Here is a 21,545-nt window from a genome sequence, read left to right as displayed (position 1 = left end):
AGGGCGCATACTTTGAATAAAATATTTGTTATCATTCTCTTGAAATAAATGTGTTTTTTTCTTGAAAAAATACCGGTTTCATATGTATACACCTGGTACGCTCCTATCCCTATAGCTCACTCAACGGTCATCAAAGAAGAATATAACAATGTTAAAATACTGCTTGAAAAAGTTAATTACACGAATCATAAATAACAAATATGTGGTAATCTCAAAATCATAACAATGATATTAGGCCAACAATCGGGTTTCACGAGAGAACCATGCTTTATATGCCTGTGGAATAGCAGAGATCGAGCCAATCATTACAGCAAAAAACATTGGCCTTTAAGAGATTCATTCAAACCTGGTTCTCATAATATCATCAACCGAAGCCTCGTTGATCCAGAAAAAATTTTACTACCACCTCTCCATATAAAGCTTGGGCTCATGAAGCAATTTGTCAAGGCGTTAGACAAAGATGGACAATGCTATAAGTATATATCCCTTTAATTCCCTAATCTTTCAGACGCTAAATTGAAAGAAGGAGTCTTTGATGGACCACAGATTCGAATATTGACAAGAGATACTAATTTCGTGAGCCACATAACGAAAATTGAAATGGACGCTTGGGAAAGTTTTAAAGCAGTAAAAGCAAATTTCCTCGGTAACAAAAAAGTCCAGACTACGAGAATATTGTTGCGAAAATGATAAGAAACTACCAAAAGTTAGGCTGCTTGATGAAATTAAAACTTCACTTTCTAGATTCCCATCTGGATAAGTTTCCAGAAAATGTTGGTGATTTCAGCGAAGAACAAGAGGAACGTTTTCATCAAGACATAGAAGTGAGGAAACAACGACATCAGAGTAGATGGAACAAGGTCATGACGGCTGATTTTTGCTGTATGTTGAAAAGGGAAACGAATGCAGGTCTTAAACGTAAGCGTAACCCTTCGCATCGTTCCTTCAAAAAAAAAAAAAAGGACACGTTATAGCAGACAGAAAATAGACTAAAGTAGGTCTATAAATCAATTTAATTACGATAAAAAGCAAGATAAAATGTAAACACGAAAGATAGTATAAATATATCCCTTAAGTCTAAGAAAGGCAGAGAGAAAAAATTTTTAAATAAAACTCTTATTCATTTGCATGATTAAGTTACAGTTCTACATTTTAATTAATACAAACATTGTCAGGTTAATTGAAATGGGGTCAATTCTACTTGTAGTTCTAAGTTTCTTCAAATGAGTAATGTGCGTCTAAATTTTTAACCACTTGTAGTACAATGAATTGAATTTTATTGTGTTACAACGGGAACACTTAAGTTAAGTTGTGTTGCGTTAAGCAAAATTTCGTTAGGTTCTGTTAAGTTAGATTCATTTGTAGGTTAAGAACTAGTTAACCTATTAAATATAGCACACATTTAAGACTGAGAACCGTACGCTTACATAGCTACACGTGTGGTTGAATTTCATTCGGCGAGGTTAGGTTAGGTCAGGTTTTGTTAGGTTAGGATAGGTTAAACCTCTATGTAGGTGAAGCCGAAGCTGATTCAAACGGTACCGCAATCACAACGGGACAACACAATCAGTTTAATTGTGTTAGGTTAGGTTAGGTTAGGTTAGGTTAGGTTAGATTTATTTCTAGGTTAGGCTCGAGTTGACCCATTCGATGTAGCACAAATTTGCTACTGGGAAAATATGCTTCCAGAGCTTTACGTGTAGTTCAATAAATTTCTGTTAATTCAGGTTAGGTGAGGTTCTGTTGGGTAAAGTTATGTTAAATAAGTTGATATCAGGCAAGAGTTGATCGTTCACAGTTGTTGACATGTTTTTGAAGTGAAAATTTGCATCACTGGCATTATTGTGAAATTTATTTGCCTCAGTGCATGATTTTTCGTCATTTTTTGAGGTTATGGCTCAACCATGACGTGATGGGTGATTTTTGATACCGAATTTGAATTCAGTGCCCCAAAAAAACATAGGAATACGTGTGTCTTGTTACCAGACCCGCGCCCTTTTTTTGTGGCTGTGTAATCAAGCAACTATATTTACAGTAGTTATTTATTACAAAGATGGAAACGAACTGAAGCATTTTAGTATGGCAATCATCTCAAATTGTTTAAGGCATGACTCTGTAGCTGTGCACACATTTCAAGAGCTCATCAGCGATTATCTCAAGAAGAAATTCAGCGTTGTTAACCAAAGTTATTATGTGGCAGACGGAGCTGCGCAACATTTTAAAAATAAATATGCCGTCATAAATCTTTTAAAGCACAACAAAGATTTTGGAATTTCTGCAGAAACACATTTCCAGATAACTGCACATGGTAAAGGTCCAGGTGACGGGATTGGTGGAAATTTGAAAAGACTTGCGGCAAAAGCTAGCTTGCAGCGCTCAGCACAGAATCCAATTCTAACTGCGATGGAGTAATTCGAATGGGCTAAAAATCATTTAAAGGAAACAATAATTCTTTTCAGTTCGAAAGAAGATCACATAGAGATGACCAACAAAATAGAAACTAGATTCACTGAAACAATTACAATTCCCGGCACTCTAAAATACTACGCATTTACTCCAAATGAGAACAGAAAATTGCAACTGAAAAAAACTTCATTCACAACAGAAGATGATCTGAGCATTTTGATCGGAAAAAAGTCAAGCTTTCGTTTAAAAATACTTTTAAAAAATTAAAACTGCCCGAAGAGTAGAAATGATAAATAAACATTTTAAACGGCAATTTGTTTATTAAAATTAAAAAAATTAGAAAATTAAAAACAGTAGATTTCACAGAATGAAAGAGCATGAAAAACCCTTCTTGAATCACTCATACAAAATTTAATTCTCATCTGTAGAAAGGAAGTATTGACCATTTGAAAATACCTGATTTGCCCGGGGGATGCAAATTTCACCCCCTGTAGTTCGAGGAGGGTTGGTATTAAAAATCTATAAATTAATGGATATTCTTCTATCATATAGGCAAACAAACTCTGAAAATTTGAAGGCAATCGGAAGACATGACTTTTAAAGTTGGTGCTGTTCAGGAATAATGCCCCATAATTGTCAAGAAAGAAGACGAAGAGATTTTTCAAAATATTAGGTATTGGGCTTTCAGAATAAGAAATTAAAAAAATTCTTACTCCGTAAGAAAAACGAGTATAGTTACTGGAATATCCCAATAGGCGCGAAATTTAAGAACGCAATTAGAACACCGTAAAAACATTGATTGGACGTAAAAGTCAAAATACCTTATTTGAATGTTCCAAAAACGTCCTTGAAATGTATCCGAAATATAGAATGTTTAAGGAACGATATTTGGACTGACTTGAGACGTTTTTGTGGCGTTCTAATGAGGTTCTTCAACGTTTGTGCCAACTAGGATGCTATTAGAATTTAAAAAAAAATCGTTATCAAATGATAAAATCTAATAATTTAAATATGCGAAAACTTACCATTTTTATTAATATCCCAAACGACGACGATGGCACCAAGATCAGCCAACCTGAGTGAAAGTAATCTTCCAAGTCCACCCCCACCTCCAGTAACAAGTGCAATCTCACCGGAAACGCTCTTCATCCTATACTTTAACGGGATCAACATCCGGACTAAACTCTCGACAATGGCAATTGCCGAGAGCAGCAGGAATCCTATCACATCACCGGTAGATTTTAGAAATGACATTTTGGATAGCTTTCGCCGCGCTGAGCGAAGCACGCGCTTGTCTTTACGATATCTTTAATCTGCAGTTCACTAATCGGTGAAATGACCGGCACTAAAGTTACTCTAAAACCACTTAACACACTTTAAAAGTTTAAAACTGAATTGAATTTCCAGGTTAGGTTAGGCTATAGCAGGTCTGAGCGTAGTACGGTCTGAGCAAGGGTGAAGAGGCAGACTCTGTGGCATATGGGGTGGAACCGAGGGTGGAACCATGGAAAGGAAAACTCCCCTCCCGACGCCGGCCGAAATCGACCGAACGTCCACGTGCTACTGATACAATTTTCAGGGTCGCTCCCTCTCACGCTGTATATTTTCTTTTCTGAAAAAGACAATAAAAATGGTTACTGATTGCATTAGGGGTCATCCATAAATACGGAAATACATTTATTCCCGAATTTTTGAATTTTTTTAACCCTCCCCTTCCCCATTTCAGAAACGCTATCAAGTCCAAGTAACAGTCATGCGACGCACGTCACTCACACTAGGTGACTTACATCGTGCATATCATTGCAAAAATAAATTGTCACTGGCTGCATCAGGGGTCATCAATAAATTCATTTTCCCCCCGATTTTTTTTAATGTTTTAACCCTCTGTCCCATTTAAGAAGTCCCAAAAAAGTCCAGACAACTCACGTGAGGTGACCACGTGACGGCACCAGGTGACTCACGTCATGTGTGCAATTGTAAAAATAAATTGTTACTGATTGAATGGGTCTTCAGAAATTTCGAAATAATTTTTTCCCCAATATTTGATATTTTTTAAACACTTTTCCATTTAAGAAATCCTAACAAAGTGCTCAGATAACAACCATGCGGCGCACGTCACTCGCACTACGTGATTCACGTCGAGCGCGTGATTCTGAATGCAATTTGCAAATTGTGTCGCACACGTGTAGATACTATGCGACGCATAGTGTGCAGATAATATGAAGGTAATGCGCAACAGAATTGGTCTAAAAATGTAATGAAACTTTTTTTCTGAAATTTTCATGTATATGGGTTTCAAATTTGTTCGAAACCAAAAAACTTTATTTGTTAAAAAATAAACGATATAAACATATAATACTATTTTCTACTAATAAATTAATGCTTGAATCAATTTACAATACAATTCAATATTATTTTTCGCACATCTCTCTTAGAATAAATTTAGAATGTCGCGGTTTTTTCCGAATTTTTCAAATTATTTTTAATTTTTTAGTTAGGGTGAGGCAATACAAAATTAAATTTAACACAAATAATTGTTCGAAATATTTATTATTAATAATGATATTTTCTTAAAACAATGCTAAACTAGATTAGTTAAATTTGGAAGCAAAAAGGCAAGCTTTTAATCAAACGAAGAATAGTTAATTTTTCAGTTACAAAATTAATTTTCAACTGAAAAAAAGAAGAATTTTCAATAAGATAATTAAATTTTCCAACAAAATGATAAATTTTCAAGTAAAATCATAAATCTTCAACTGAAATAGTTTAAATGTAAACCAATAAAATTATTTTTTAATAAGGAAGATTAATTACAGTTAAAAAATCATAATTTTAAAACAAAAAGACGAATTTTAAACTGAAATTATATAATATATAACTTGATTAATTACATTTTTAATTAAAAAAATTAATTTCCGGCTAAAGTGATTGAATATTAAACTGGATCAAGTAAATTTTTAGTAGAAAAAAAATTTCAACCAAAAAGATTAATTTTAATTTTTAAAGCAATAGTTGAATTTCCAACTAAAAACGATAAATTTTCAACCAAAAATGGAAATTTTCAGTTAGAAAAGTAATAAAAAAATAAATAATTTCAATAAGATAATTCAATTTTCCAACAAAGTGATCAATTAACTAAAATTATGAGTTTTCTACTGGAATAGTTGAATTTTTAAACTGAAAAATTGAATTTTCAGGAAATTTGGATAATTTTCGGCTTGAAAGACGAATTTCTATCAATTAAATAATTAAATTTTCATTTAAAATAGATTTATTTTCAACCAAAAATTAAAATGTTAAAACTTAAATTTTTAGTTAAAAAATTAATTTACAGCCAAAGAAAAACGAATTTTCAACACAATAATTTAATTTTTGAGCAAAGTGATAAATTTTCAAATAAAATTATGAATCTTCTACTGAAACAGTTGAATTTTAAAACGAGAAGATTTATTTTCAAAAAAGATTAATTTTCGACCAAAAAATGATGACTAATTTTTCGACTAATTAAATTTTTATCAAAACGTTTTTTTAACAGGAAAAATTAATTTTCAACTAAAATAATTATATATTTAGTTAGATTGAGTAATTTTTAGTTTAAAAAATTAATTGTCAACTAAGAAGAATAATTTTGTACGAAAAAGAACGATTTTTCAATTGAAAAGATGAACATTTAACTAAAAATTAAATAGGTACATTGTCAGTCAAAAAAATTATTGTTTAATTAATGACATGAATTTTCATTTCGAGTGATAGAAAATCCATCTGAAACTATATAAATTTTAGTAAAAAATAATAATTTTCAACAAACAAAAATTAAACATGCTTTTGCCGCAAAAATCTTCAAATGTGAATACTTACTGGTTTAATTTAGTGGCCCATTTCTCGCTGGTTCAAAATTAGAAAGGATATAACACCAGGACAGGAACATTTTTTTAAAGGTCGTGCTCAAATGTCAAACAAAAAATTACTCTCTAAATTGTAATCAGTGCAAAATGGGTCACTGAGTCGAGTGAGATTTTCACTTATTAATGAGTTAAAAACTACAGAATAAAAATTTCGATTAGCTAATTAATCATCATGAAAATCCTTCCTGATTCGATTTAGTGTGACAGTTCTCACTGATTTTTAGAGAAGATGACATAACAAACAAAAAATTATTTAAAGATCCCTAGTGTTCATAATGTTACGTCGTATCTGATAATTTCCAGTTTTTTAATAACTGGTTATACAATCAGTATACATTAGGCAGATAATTTCAAAACATTTAGATTTAAGATTCAGTATTTGCATCTGAGGAAGTTCTTGTATTGAGTGATCAATTTTCTTCCACAGGTGAATTAATTTTTTATTGCGATTTTTTTTAGCTTGCAGTTTTTTCTAATTTTTTTGTTTGCTGAGAGCCAATAAATATTATTTCTGGATTTACGGAAATGAGCTTTTGATTGAAGTGCAAATTTGTTATGTAAATATTTTTCTATCTAAATTCCGTTAAACAGAAGAGCTAAGTCAACATTTGATTACCGAATCTTCTGTATTAAAAAAATTTTTTAAAGGGGACTTGCGAAAGAGACTCAAAATGATCAGTTCTTTTAAAAAAAATTAAAACGCGGTATAACCTTTCATTATTATATAATGAGAATCAGTTAGTAAGGACATATTTAGAAATTTGAGTCAACATATAATAAAAGTTTGCAAAAGAGTTAGAGCATTTTATTGCGTATTCGCTGGATGTAATGTGTTTTGAAGATGGGTAACACATTTTTTACGTTATCCTTTTTTATGAAAGGAGAAAGTTTTTTTAATCTTGCAGTTTTATTTATTATTTGAAACTCGTGCCATTCGTTTAATGGAAAGTCCCACAGTTTTTTATGTTTATTTTAAACTTCCACGGTTTTATAATTTTTTTTTCTTCAACTGCCGCAGTTTTATTTGAAACTCCCACATTTAGAAAAGTTTAAAATGAAGCAGATTTAATTTTTTTAATTCCATTAGTTTTTATATAATTTTTATTTGAGACTCCTGCAGTTTCTTACAACATTTTATTTGAAACTGCCATAGAGTTTTAAAAAGTTTTCAAATATTTTTCATTTTAAACTCCAGCTGTTTTAAAAATATTTTTATTTAAAACTCCGTAGTTAAATTTAATTTGTTAGTTCCGGCAGTTTATTTTTTTTATTTGAAACTTCCGCAGTTTTAAAATTATTTTATTTAAAACTTCCGCAGTTTGAAAAAAAGCAATAATTTTTTCAAAGTCCTGGACTTAAGATTTTTCTTTCGAAATTCTGGTAGCTTTTTAAATCTGTTTGTTTACTCCTGTATTTTTTCAAATTTTCACTTGAAACTTCGCAGTTTCAATAAATTTTGCATTTGAAACTCCCGCACTTTCTCATATACATTTTTTAACCCCCGAAGTTAATTTTTTTTAACTTCTGTTATTTAAAAAAAATCTCGAGCAGTTTTTTGTTATTTTTTATTTGAAACCCCCGCAGTTTTAAAATATTTTCTATTTTAAGCTCTTGCAGCTTTAAAAATATTTTTATTTAAAAATACCGCATTTTGAAAAAAAAAAATTTGTCTAAATCCTGGAATTGAATAACTTGTTTTTGGAACAGTTAATTTCTTTCATACTTCCGCAGGTTAAAAAATCTTCTATTTAAAAGCTAGCAATTTTAGAAAATTATTTATTTTAAGCTCCCGCAGTAGCTTTTCTATTATTTTTTAAATTTTCGCAGTTTTTTAATATATATATATATATTAACCTTAATATCGCTCATCTAAATGCTCCTAGGGAAATCGAGTCAATTGTCGAGAATGGGAAGTGCTGTATATACTGGAACTTTATATTCTCGACAATTGTTGTCTGTGGCACATTCGAGGCCTGATATGGTTCTTCTTGACTTCGAGAAGTGAACCATGTTCGTTATCGAATTTTCGGCACCAGCTGACAGAAACATCATAGCCAAGGAGAATGAAACGAAAGAGAGGTATCGAGACCTTATAAGGGAGTTGCAACGATTGTACCCGGAATATTCTGTTAAATTGATTGTCCTTATCGGCGCTCTTGGACGTGCCAAGCTTTCACTTGCTAATGGCCTAAAAAGATCCCTGCGTGTCAACAATATGCTAGAACACTTGCGGGAAAAATGCAGAAGGCGGTTGTCCTTGGGTCGCTCCGTGTAGATGAAAAAAAATTATGGGAAACTTCCGCAGACTGAAAGGGAATTTGGATTTTTTTTAAGTTCCGAATTTTACGTAGAATTTATATGTGTATACATTTCAATTTTAGTTTTTTTTTAAATTTTATTTCAATTTAAATAGAAAATAAATATAAACAACTTTTATACATACAGTACATTATGGATTCAATGGGCAGGGATGATAAATACTTTTAATCGTTAATAAAAAAACTATCAAATCTGTTAAGAATTGAGTTTTAAAAGTGACATTGAACTTGTTTTTTTATTTCTCCCAACCGTACCGAATGTGGTTTATGTCCTCTCAGTCGCACTAAAAAATTATTATATCCGAAAGTTTTTAAATTTTGTTTGTATTTTTTAATTTCATTAAAAAAAATATGAATTATACGCATTCATGTATAATTCATTACCATTGAATCAGCGGTTTGGGAGATAAAGCGGTTTCAAAAAATGTGGGTCAACAACTGTTACTTTGATATGCAGGAAATAGAACCCTGGTATACAATGTTTTAAATAAGAATTTTATTTCCTTAAAATTTCGTTTCTCTTACTCTTTATTATTCGTAAATATTTATCTCTTCAGTAAAGCAGAAGAAAGCCAGATTCAATAATTTGATATTCTGCACTCATATTATCAGCAGAATTCTGTTTTGTCGTATACGGACTTGAAAGTAATTAACAACACAAATCGTTTGCACACATAAATTCTAAATTTAATTATAAATTTGAAAAAACTTTTTAATCTGCTAAGAAATTAGTTCTCAAAGTTATTTTGAACTTTGATTTTTTTATTTCGTACTACTATACCGATTGTTGCACATGGCCGCTCGGCCCTACTAAAAAATTAATATATCCGAAAGTTATATAGTGTGTTGTTCTTTTCTAATTGAATCAAAAGGGTCTATAAACTATACGCTTTTCCTGTAAAAATCATTAAAATACAATCAGGGACTTGGGAGATATGGGGCTTCCACAAAAGTTGGGTCACCAATTCTGACATTCAGGAAATGGGAACCCGGAAATTGTATACCACGATATATAATATTTAAAATGCGAATTTATTTCCGTAAAATTTAATTTCTCTTATTCTTTATCATTTTTAAAAATGTATTTCTTCAGTGAAGCAGAAGAAAGTTAGATTCATTAATTTGATATGCTGGACTCATGTTACTACAAGTATAATGTTTAGTCGTACATGGACTTGAGAATAATGTAATGTACATTTGAAACTTGGAGAGTATGTTCATACAATGAAAATGATTTCTGTAGAAAATGAAAGTGAGATTCAAACTTTGCTAGAACGTGTCTCTTTAGCCCGTTCAAAAGTTTAATGTCCAAATTTCGAAAAGAGGAAAATCAAGATCAGATAAATCATGATCAAAAAATGTAAAAAGCATTTTGATTAGATAGGAAAAAAAAAAAGAATGAAAAAGCAGAAGCAATATTTAATTTTATAAAAACAAATGACTTTGATTATGAATACGGATAAAAGTTTATTAAACATATAGAAGATCTTTGCAATTAAGGAATCTTCATGCTCATAGGCATGTTCGCCAACTGTTACATCCACGTCGAGGTTATTACGAAAGCATAATGAGCGGATGGAGATTACTATCGTACAAATGGTTAAATCTAGTTAAAGATTCCGACAATCAAACTGTTATTTAATTTATCTAAAAATTTGTTTAGTTTGATTAAAAATCTATGATGTTAGATTAATTATTATTTCCTTCCAAGCCCATATTCGCCAATGCAGCACGAAGTGCAACTGAATAATTAATATTCTAATAAAGCCGAAGAATCTCATTAGTCTGACTACATCAGTTTCAATCAAATTGCGGCGGAAATTACTAGCCTCATAATCTTTATTGCAATCATAGGATAGAAAAATTATAGTCTGGTGTGTTTGAATGATTGCAAAGTTTACATTCTCAAAATTAATAAGTTTCATAATATATGGACAAAATAGAACAGACGAATATGCAGAAATTTATGCATTTTAGTGCGTTGTATTTCTGAGAATAGTAACAAAATATTCCGAGAAAACATCAATATAAAAAGACTGGGAATGACTAATTTTCTATTACGTCTGGAAAGATTTTCTTTTACACAGTGGACAAAAAACTTCATTTTCAAAATTACTTGACTTTTCCATTATTTTTCCCAAACCACTTTTTTATTTTCCCTGATAATTAATATTCAAATACCAGGATTTTAATCTTGTAATATTTTTGGTATACAATCTTTTACAAACGGAATAAAATTAAATAAAAAATTAATAAGATTAAATAAATAAAAAAAGTTTAATCTTTTTATTTCAACCAAAAAAGATTATTTTTCTACCGTAAAAGATGAATTTTCAACAAATCCACGTTAATTTTCGACTAGAAAATATTACTTTTTAAAAAATACTTTAATTTTCGACACAATAATTAAATTTTCTACAGAATGATAGAATGTTTAACATAAAAAGTAGAACATTTCATAAAAGCAAAAGAGACGAATTTTCAATAAGACAGTTTGAAATTAAAAAAGTAGTAAATTAAAAAAAAATACTTTAACCAAAAAATATTTCACTTTTAATTAAATAGTTAAATTTTCCACAAAGAAAAAGCAATTTTCAACTACAAAATTTAATGTTTTACAAAATTGATAAATTTTTAAACAAATACTTGAATGCTCAACCTAAAATGATAAATTCTAAAAAAAAAACTGTAATACAAATGTAAATATTTAACAAAAAAATATGAAGTTTCTACCAAAACAGATGAGGTTTCAACCAGAAAACATTTTTCAGTCAAGAGAAAAAAAAATCTCAAGGAAATTGTGGAATTGTCAAACCAAAAGGACAAATTCTTTAGAAAAAAGTTGAAATTACCACCTAAAAATATAAATTTTCAACTCAAGCTCAATTTTATAAGAAAGTAATAGAATTTTCAATTGAAAAAGGAGGATTTTTGATCAAAAAGTGATATTTTGAACCCAAATATTTAATTTTCAACTAAATACATGAATTTTAAACTAAAAAATGTGGGTTGTGAACTAAAAATTAAATAGTTAAATTTAGAGTTGAAAACATTGATTTTCAACCAAAAAGATGAAGTTTCAAGAAAGAAGTGTTTTTAAGCCAAAAATGTGAATGTTTTATAAAGGAATGGAATTTCCATGTCCCTAAAATATAAATTTGCAACAAAAAATAAATAATTTTCAATTAAATTAAAGAATTTTAAAAATAGAACGATCAATTTTCAACTAATAGTGGAATAGTTAAATTTTTTGGTTTAAGTAATTACTTTTCCAGAAAATGAACTAATTTTTAACAAAATAGTTCAATTTTCAATCAATAATTAAACTGTTAAGGTTTTGATTTAAATAATTAATTTTCATAAGAAACAGAACGAATTTTCAACAAAATAATTAAAAATGAAACCAATAAAATGATCTTTAAACAAGTAGTTTAACATCAAACTAATTACTTGAATTTTCAACCAAAAAAGTTTAATTCTCAATGCAAAATTTAAACGTTGAAATTGGAATTACAAACCATCAATTTCCAGCCAAAAACTTAATAGTTAAATTTTCATAACAAAAATTAATTTTCATCCAAAATTTTGTAACCAGAATAGATTAATTCTGAACAAAAAATAAAATAGTAGACTTTAATTAAAAAATAATTCACCTTCATAATTATTATTTGGAATAAAATAATTTTTTATTAAAAAAGAAATAATTTCTAAGAAATAATAATAACGCAACATAGTAAAAAGTTATTCAGAATTGTAAATCTTCTTCAAAATCTAATGATTTTTGTTTCAAATAACCGATTTTCTATAAAAAAACGTTAACATAACCTTAAATTGTTTCAAAATTATAAATGTCCATTGAAATCTATATCGAAAATCTCTTTCTTAAATTAAAATTACATAATTTATTTTAATCTGATGATTTTTTTTATTAAGTATATCAATTTCTGGTGTAAAATACCACCATAATCTAAAATTGATAAATGTTTGCGAATCTTAATTAATATCTAATTTATTATTATTAAAAACACCAATTTATGACGAGCAATACTAAAATAAATAAGAATTGTTCATAGACTCAGAATATTTTTGAAATTATAATGATTTTTGGTTAAAAAACGATTTCTATACTGTAAGAATTCAACATAACCTAAAATGGTTGAAAAATTGTGTATCCGCTTTAAAATCTATTTTTTTTTTATTACTAAAAACACACATTTCCGACGAAAAACGCTTACATAAACCAAAATTGTCAAAAGATTCTAAACCAAGCTGAAATTATTATTTTTGTCTAAAACTTCAAATTTGTGATGTAAAAAACCATCATAACATAATTTGCGATGAAAAACACACAAAGAGAAAGTTTTTCAAAATTTCAAATCTTCTTCGAAATCTAATGATTTTTCAATAAAACAACCGATTTCCTGAAAAATTTGAATATAACCTGAAACTGTTCAAGAATTGCAAATATTGTTCAAAATATCACTATTTTTGTTTTAAAGTGCTAAAGTTACACAACATTAAAAAAAAAGAATCTTATAATTTAATAATATTTGTTTAAAAATATCCATTTCCGTTAAAAAACGATAAAAAAAAGCGAAAAGCATAAATTGTGCGTACATTTTTGATCTTTAAAATCTTAAAATTTGTTATTAAACGTACCCACATTCACAAAATCAACTTTGAAGAATCTATTAATCTAAAGGATCAATAAAATCCCCCGCATTAATTATTCATTAGATACTTTAAAGGTCTTAATTTAACGTCATAATCGCATTAAAAAACAAAATTTTTTCTCAATTTGCATAAGATTTCCAATGGTTTTTCTTATCAATAGGGATTATTTATAGATTTTTTTAAAATACAAATTTAAGATAAATATAAAACAAATTCAAGTAATGAAAAGCCAATTATGTCTTCAAAATGGTTTATGTTTATATTCTAAAAGCAACAAGACCCAAAATATAAGGTCTGAATACAACGAACAATCATGCAGAAATCTCTGCATTTCTCCAGAAATTTCTGCAATCCTTCGGTTACATAATAATATGAATAATGTACCCGGGTACATAGTATATGGTATATTTAGAATAAGAAGTCGCATCTACATAAACATTGAGAAGTGCAAAAATAACTATTGAAAAAAAAACATTTGCATAATATTGATCGTACCAGCATTGACTTTTCTGCATGTTAGGTGAGCTTTACGACTAACTAGATTTTTATAGGCGTCCATTATTTTATCAAAGCCGCAATGTCATCTATGCTTTTTCAACGACTAGAGGCTTGGGTAAATTAGTATCGTGCGTGAGACGAGGCTAGACTATAATAAGAGTAATAAGAGTAATAATAACGCTACAGCAGAAAAATCTAGTGAAAGTTAAAGAGTTCTAATAGGAACCGGTTTAATACGCTCAGCGAAATGAATACGTAATGAGCTAAGCAATTCGCTGGGTCACCACGTGTTCCTGTGCCAATACAAAATTTCTGTATTTATGGGATGCAATCTGTACAACGCAATTCTAGAACTTAATCACTTTTTTTGTAGTGCATGATGTAGTAATTCTTAATGAATTAGTGCCTATTGGACATTGTACCTATAATATACAGAAGCTTTCTGCGTCATAATCTAAAAAACAAATTCGCATGTTTAACAAGTGCTAACAGAAAACAACAAATGGAAACAGCAAATTTTATTTTTAAATCCAAATCGACATGCCAAGACCTTCAATTTGAGCCATCTTCGAAGTTAATCGTACCACTAATAAAGAATCCAATACTGTGGTCCGAAAAACGGATTTTAATTATATTTGTAGTTTTTGACTGCCTGAAAAAAAACTATCACTATGAAAAAGGAAATTTTTATTTTTAATGAAAATTAACATAGTGATCGAAAAGAACTAAATTTTCTCATTTGTCTAATTATTTATACAGTGAAGACAAAAAAGTAGTACTATACCAACATCTTCAATTTGAAACATCCCAAAAAAAATTCGGCCAAAAAGAAAACTTCAAACATATTGGTCTAAGAGATGAAATTTTTCTATTGTATTATACAATAAGATTTAAAAAATACTATGAAATATCAAATTTTATTTTGAAATTCTCATCTACACTTCAAGAGTATGATTTGAGACACCTTCGAAGAAAATCGATCTAATAGAAAAGGTTTCAGAATAGTGGCCTAAAAAATAAAAATAATTCTTCATTTTTCTCATTTTTTAATCTTCAACAGTAAAAGAATATCAGTGAAATATTGCAAAATTTTATTTTATAGTACACATCTCCATTTCAAGACTTTCAATACGAGCTACTTTCGAACGGAATCTGACTAACAGTAAAGCTTCCAGCATAATCTTCTAAACAGAAAATTTCCTTGTCTAATAATTTTTTGGCTATGATAAACCCGGTAAAAAGGGTGCTCAATAATATATATTGTATCTGATTGCACTTTTAGATTATTAATCTGCATTAAAATAAATTTGTCCAAAATAATCAAAGCTTTAAAGTTCAGTTACGGGACCCTTAAAAAAATTTTTAACTTTTGAATATTTATTATTTTTATCGAATACCTATCCTAAATAAAATAGTTGTGTAACGATATCTCGCATACAATGTTGAACAAGACCTGATTGGTTGTGACACTGCGTGAATGACTTGTAATGGCTATTTCCTGTTTGTTTATCTATTAAAAATTTTGTTTCACGATAAAATATATTTCCAAACATGTCTACAAATTAATTATAGATGATAAAATTTTTAATACAAACTTTGTCTATTTTCATTCATTTATTTAATTTATTTAATAAAAGCTTCGAATATTTCAATTTACTAAATTTATACACAGTTGGTATCAATACATATTTAAAAAGTCTGGAAGATATTAAGTTTTTTTTTATAATTTTAAAGGATTTGAAAATTTGTAATAAAACTGCATTTTTCAAAATATACTTATAAATTTCAGAATCTTTGAACAGTTTCAAGAGAATCAAACAAAAATTTAATATCCATAGGATAATTGAAAATGATTTTTTATTAAATTTATAAGAAAATTTTAAAAAATTTTAAATAATTTCCTAAAATTTTAAAAAAGAATCTAGAAGAGTTTAAGACAATTTTTTCAATTTTGTCAGATTACTTAATTTTAGATAAAATTAGAGTAAGTTTAAGAGATATTTACCAATTTCTAGGGTAGAAAAATAATTTAGGACTTGAAAGAATTTCCAAAAATTTGGAACTTATCATAAATTTTTAAAGATTTCGAACTAAAAATTTGAAACTTCTTATGAAGTTTGAAAAATTTCATTGAAAGAAATTTTAAAAAGATTTAAAAAAATTTTGAAATAAATATGGAAGCTTTGAAGGCATATTTTCGATTTTGCAAGATTACAATGTTTTTTAAAGAAAACGGAATTCTTGTAAAAGATATTTGGAAGTTTTAGAAGTGCGAAAAAGTTTCAAGAGAATGAAATTTTTTTAAGATTCCTAGAAATATTAAAAATTATTCCTTATTTAAAGAAAAAAATCATTTTAACAGAAAACTGAAAAAGATTAATTTCAAGAGAAAACTAAAAATGATTTGATATGATTTGCTAACATTTAAAAACAGAATTTAGAAGATCATTTTACAAAAAATTCAAGTAAGTTTAAGAGATATTTTGTAAAGATACAAAACAAATTTTTCGCTTCAAAAGATTAAAAAAAATTTGAAACAAAATATAAATTTCTGAAGATCTTGATTATAATATTAAAAGCTTTTCAGAATTTTAAAAGTTTTCAAAAAATAAAGAACTTTTCTTTAAATTATTGGAAAAATAAGTTTTTAAAGAAAATTTAAAAAGATTTTAAAAAAGCTCAAAAAGATTTTAAAGAATTTCGAAAGACTTCTAAAAATGCAAACGAAAATCTGGAAGACTTTAAAAGATGTTTTTTTAATTTCAAAATTTTGAGAATAATTTGAATCAATTGAAAAAATGTTTGAAATTCATCTCTTTTAGTAGAAATTTAATCGTTTTTGGTTATCAATGTAACAGTTCAATTTCAAATTATTCTGCATTATTCAAATTTCTTTTTTGCGACAAATTCTTGATTGAAAATTATTTTTTTTTGGTTGAGGATTTAATTATTCCATTAAAAATTTCTTTAAAAAAAAAGAATTTAAATACTTTTAATTAAGAATATTATATTTTCTAGTCAAAATATCAACAATTACATTTTTTGTTTACTGATGATCTTTCTTCACTGAAAATAGAACTATTTAATTACAAATCCTGATTTTTTATTAAAAAATCGATCTTCTTGGTGGAAACAGTTCTGTACAAAATTTGCTTTTTCGATCAAATATTTAAAAAAAATAATTAAAAATTCAACTATTTTGTTGAAAATTAATGTGTTTCTGTTGAAGATTTATCATTATAATTAGAAGTTCATTTTTTGGTTGTGAATTGAACTACTTAATTGAAAATTCATATTCTTTATTTAAAAAATCAATCTTCTTGATCAAAACTATTGGATCGAAAATTGTTTCTTCTAGTAAAAAGTTTCTATGTTGGTTAAAAATGCAATTGTTTGTTTGAGGATTTAACAATTTTGTTCAAAATTCATTTTTTTATAAGTTTAACTGTGTTTGAATAAAAATAAAAAATTTTTTTACTTGAAATTATTATAAAATTTGATCAAGAATCCTAAGAAAATTATTAAAATCTACACGTGCGCAAAGCGCGATCGATAATGCTAGTAGACTTAAATATTATATATTTTTTTGAATAATTTTTTTTACTATGCGAAACAATATTTAAACAGTTATTTCGATAAAGCGCATTTTATTTTATGATACGCAATTATTTCATATACGCAGGACCTAATTATTATTCAGAAAGTTGAAGAACCACCTTACATAATCTTGAAACATTTTTCATCATGTGAATGAAAGTTCTACTTTTTGTATATATTACCAAAAAGTCCGACCTTTAAACTATAGAAACATTTGATAAAAAAAACATCATTTTTAATTATTTTTGAAATTTCTTTAAAACTTAAATATTTTTTATAAAATAATGCGAATTTTCCCTAACATTTTTTTAAAATAATTTGAAATTCCAAAAGTTATCTCAAACCTTCAATTAAAAGAAATATTTTTATATATCTTCTGAAATATTTAGAAATACAATTTGCTCTAAATTTGTTTAAATCTTTTCATGTTGAAAATGATCTTTAAATCTTTGAAAAGTTTCTAAATATCTCGTGAATTAACTCAAATATTTTCCAAAATTTGGAAATCTTGCAAAATGGAAAAATTTTGCTTTAAAACTGTCTGTATTATTTTTAAAAACTTAGAAAAACAATTTGAAATGTTTTGAAAACTTTTTCAATTTATGTATTTTTTAAATTAATTTTTCAGCCAAAAAAATTATTACAAAATTGAACAAAATTGCTTTACCATCTTCTACATTCTTTTTCAAAATTTTATGAAATCATTTGAAATCTTTTAATATTTACTTTTAAAATTAACTTTTCAGTAAGAAAAATCATCTGTAATTTTTTCATGAATCGTGCAAAAATAAATTTAATTCCTTGAAACCTTAGTAATTTTTTTTTGGTAAAAATAATCAAAAATTCTTAAAAAGCATCTTTTTTTTAAATCTTTGAAATTATACATTTTCTAAAACATTTTTTTGAAAGCTTTAAAGTTTTAAATTAATTTAAAATCTGTTTAAAGCTTCTAAATACCTCTTAAACTTATTACATTTTTTTCTAAAATTGTATAATTTTGTAAGGCTTTAAAATCTTTTACATCCTTTTTAACATTTTAGACAATTATTTTCAATATTTTGGAATCCAGGGTCAGTTTCTAGGAATTCAATTAATGTATATAATTTTGAAAGTTTTGACTAATATATAACATAATATTTTAAAATTTACTAGCACCATTATTTAATTAAATGTTGGTACTATATTGAATTCAATTTAAAACGCTCGAAATTCCTAACTTTTCCAGTAAAAATATTAAATTTTCATCATGAAAAATGAATTTTTAACCAAACAGTTGAATTTTCAATGAAAAGAATAATTTTCTACCAAAAAGACGATTTCTATACAAAATAAATGATTTTTTGACGAAAAAGTTGAAATTTAAAAAAATAATGAAATGTTTTAATCGTTTAGTTGCATTTTTAACTAAAAAGATCAGTTTTCAAACAAAAGTATAAACAAAAAAAGTTTCTGTTTCAACAGAATACATAAATTTTCAACCAAAGAGATTAATTTCTAAAAAAGATGATTAATTTTCTACCACAAAAGAACAATTTTTCAACAAAATACATAAATTTCCAGCGAAATAGTTGGGTTTTCAAAAAAAGACCAATTTTCAATCTTGTAGTTGAATTTAGAATGAAAAAAGAACAGTTTTCAACCAAAAATGGAATCGTTAAACATTCAGTTAAAAAATTAATTTTTCTAAAAAAAAATGTAAACAAAGTAATGAATTTTAAACTAAAATGTTTATTTTTCAAATAAAATAGATTAATATTCAATCAAAAAGATGAATTTTTAACAAAAAATTTAACTTTTCAACAAAAAAAATGAATTTTTAAACTAAAAGCTTAATTTTTTACAAAAAATTCGATTTTTGAACAACGTACGTGAATTTTGATTTAAAAACAGTTTTTAACTGAAAGGAAAGAATTTGGAAGTAAAAAAGATCAGTTTTCAACCAAAAATGAAAAAGTTAAATATACAGTTAAAACAAAATTTTCAACTAAAATAACTGAATTTTAAACCAAAAAGATTAATTTCTACTAAATGAGACGAATTTTAACCAAAAAAGTGCAGCCAAAGAAAAAATATATTTTCAATAAAGTAGTTCGTTTTTTAAGCAAAGTAATGGATTTTTGATTGAAATGATGAATCTTGAGCCAACAAATTAATTTTCAACAAAAAAGTTTAACTTTCAACCAAGTAATTAAATTCTCATTTCAAAAAAGTTCAATTCTGAACGAAAAATGTAATAGTTATTGTTTCAACCAAAAAAGATTTTTTTTAATTAAAAAAAGTTGAACTTTAAATTAGGAAATATTTTTCACTCCAGGAAGAGAAAATTTGTCAAACATATTGTTAAATTTTCATCCAAAAATATAGTCGAATCAGATTAATTTTCTACCAAGAAGAACTAATTTTTAACAAAATACATGAATTTTCAACCGGATAATTAAATTTTAAACTAAAAATAGAAGAGTGAAATTTTTAGTTAAAAAATTAATTTTTACAATGAAACAACAACGAATTTCCAACAAATTATTTGAATACAGTAATATCAAGCTACTTATACAAATGAAGAATCAGTCTTGTTTAGTTTGACATTGCAATTTATAAAAATTAGGCCATTACCGGTCTAAATTATTTCTAAATTCAAAAACAAAATTAAAACACGACTAAAAAAAAAAATCAACATCAAATTCTTTGATACATTTTATCTGGTCAAAACCATAAATCTAACAATTTCTCCCTAGCTTATTGGGTAAGAGCATCAGACCGGCAATCTGCAAGACCTGGGATCGGATCCCAGCGGAGCTAGAAGGCCATTTTTTCACAATTTAGAAATGAAAATCAGTATTCAAAAATATCGATTCTGGACCAGTATAAAAAAAAAGAAACAGTTAATATAAAATTATTTAATATATTTTATCTGGTCAAAACCATAACATAAAAAAACTATAATAAAAAAAGTTAATTGATACTGCACGGTGGGCCATTCGCCTTCCTGACATGATAAAAAAAATCATCAAAGTTATCATTTTTGAATGTAGGCCAGCAATTACGGCAATCGGTATATACAGATATGTTTTGAAAGTGTTTTGCTTGGTAATTTAGTTTTTCTAAATATTGTGCTAAAAAAAAAGTGTCACCAAAGTTATCATTTTCGAAAACAAGACGCGCATTGAGGTAATCGTTAATTTCAGAGATGTTTTGACAATATTTTGCGTAATCATTTAGTAAACTTTCACAAGCAATCTCTCTTTCTGAGTGCAAAACAAAATCTTTTGATATTTTCCCAGGAGTCTTGAGAATTTGCTTTTGATGCTCTTAAAACCTTTAAGTAATTCTTAAGCAGTTTTTTGTTTAAGTGTTCAAAAATATACATTTTGTCCTTAATTTTCTTAAATTTCTGAATGATCTTTGAAACAATTCAGTTTTCTTACAAAAATGTATATTTTTCAAAATTGAAAAAATTGTCTTAAGATTTTTCAGATTATTGTTTCAGATGTTCGGAAATCTTCATAACTTAAAATTAATCTTTTAAAGTGTAGGTTTTTTTTAGGGAAAAATAATTTTTAATGCAACATAAGATTTGCGAATAACTACTTATTTTGAATATTATGTAAAATTTGAAGCGTCAAATAAAAATTTCAACACAAACGTTAATCAATCAAAAAAACTTTAATGTTAAACCAAATAGTTGCGATTTAAACAAAATACTTAGAAATCCTATTGAATATTCTTTAAAAATTAATTTTTTTAAATGACAAAATATTAAAGAATTTTTCAGGAATTTTAGGAGAAGTTGTTTATTTTGATAAAACCTTTCAGAATTTAAAAAAGCTTTGAATTTTTTATGCAAATCTTCGAAAAACTATATGTTGTTAAAAATTTGATAAATATAATTTTCTCAGTTTTCGCAAGAATATTAAAAAAGATTTTTAAATATTTCAGATAGCTCAAAAAGTATCCAGAAAATTTAAAAGATTTTTTTTATGAGAAAAACTTGAGATTAAATTAAATTTTGTAAAATATTAAAAAAAATTTAATTCTTTTTGAATTATACATCCTTTTTAACATTTTAGACAATTATTTTCAATATTTTGGAATCCAGGGTCAGTTTCTAGGAATTCAATTAATGTATATAATTTTGAAAGTTTTGACT

The 21,545-nt window shown here is 27.0% G+C and overlaps 1 protein-coding gene across 2 annotated transcripts in view; it reads right to left on the bottom strand.

Annotated features, from left to right (window-relative positions):
- Window positions 1-21,545, bottom strand: part of LOC117175661 (epidermal retinol dehydrogenase 2-like) — a 97,074-nt gene that overhangs the window by 68,231 nt on the left and 7,298 nt on the right. The window contains exons 1-2 of one of the 2 annotated variants that reach the window (XM_033365387.1): window positions 6,265-6,287; window positions 3,432-4,018 (exon numbers count right to left, since the gene is read on the bottom strand). In XM_033365387.1, the coding sequence (XP_033221278.1) occupies window positions 3,432-3,660 (229 nt within the window). In that variant the 5' untranslated portion in view covers window positions 3,661-4,018; window positions 6,265-6,287. Of the gene's footprint in view, window positions 1-3,431; window positions 4,019-6,264; window positions 6,288-21,545 lie in introns of those variants that run through there. The other variant, XM_033365386.1, reaches the window with a different exon arrangement.

Source organism: Belonocnema kinseyi, chromosome 6 (genome assembly GCF_010883055.1).
Source record: "Belonocnema kinseyi isolate 2016_QV_RU_SX_M_011 chromosome 6, B_treatae_v1, whole genome shotgun sequence".
NCBI lineage: Eukaryota > Metazoa > Arthropoda > Insecta > Hymenoptera > Cynipidae > Belonocnema > Belonocnema kinseyi.
This window is presented reverse-complemented; position numbering and strand designations above follow the sequence as displayed.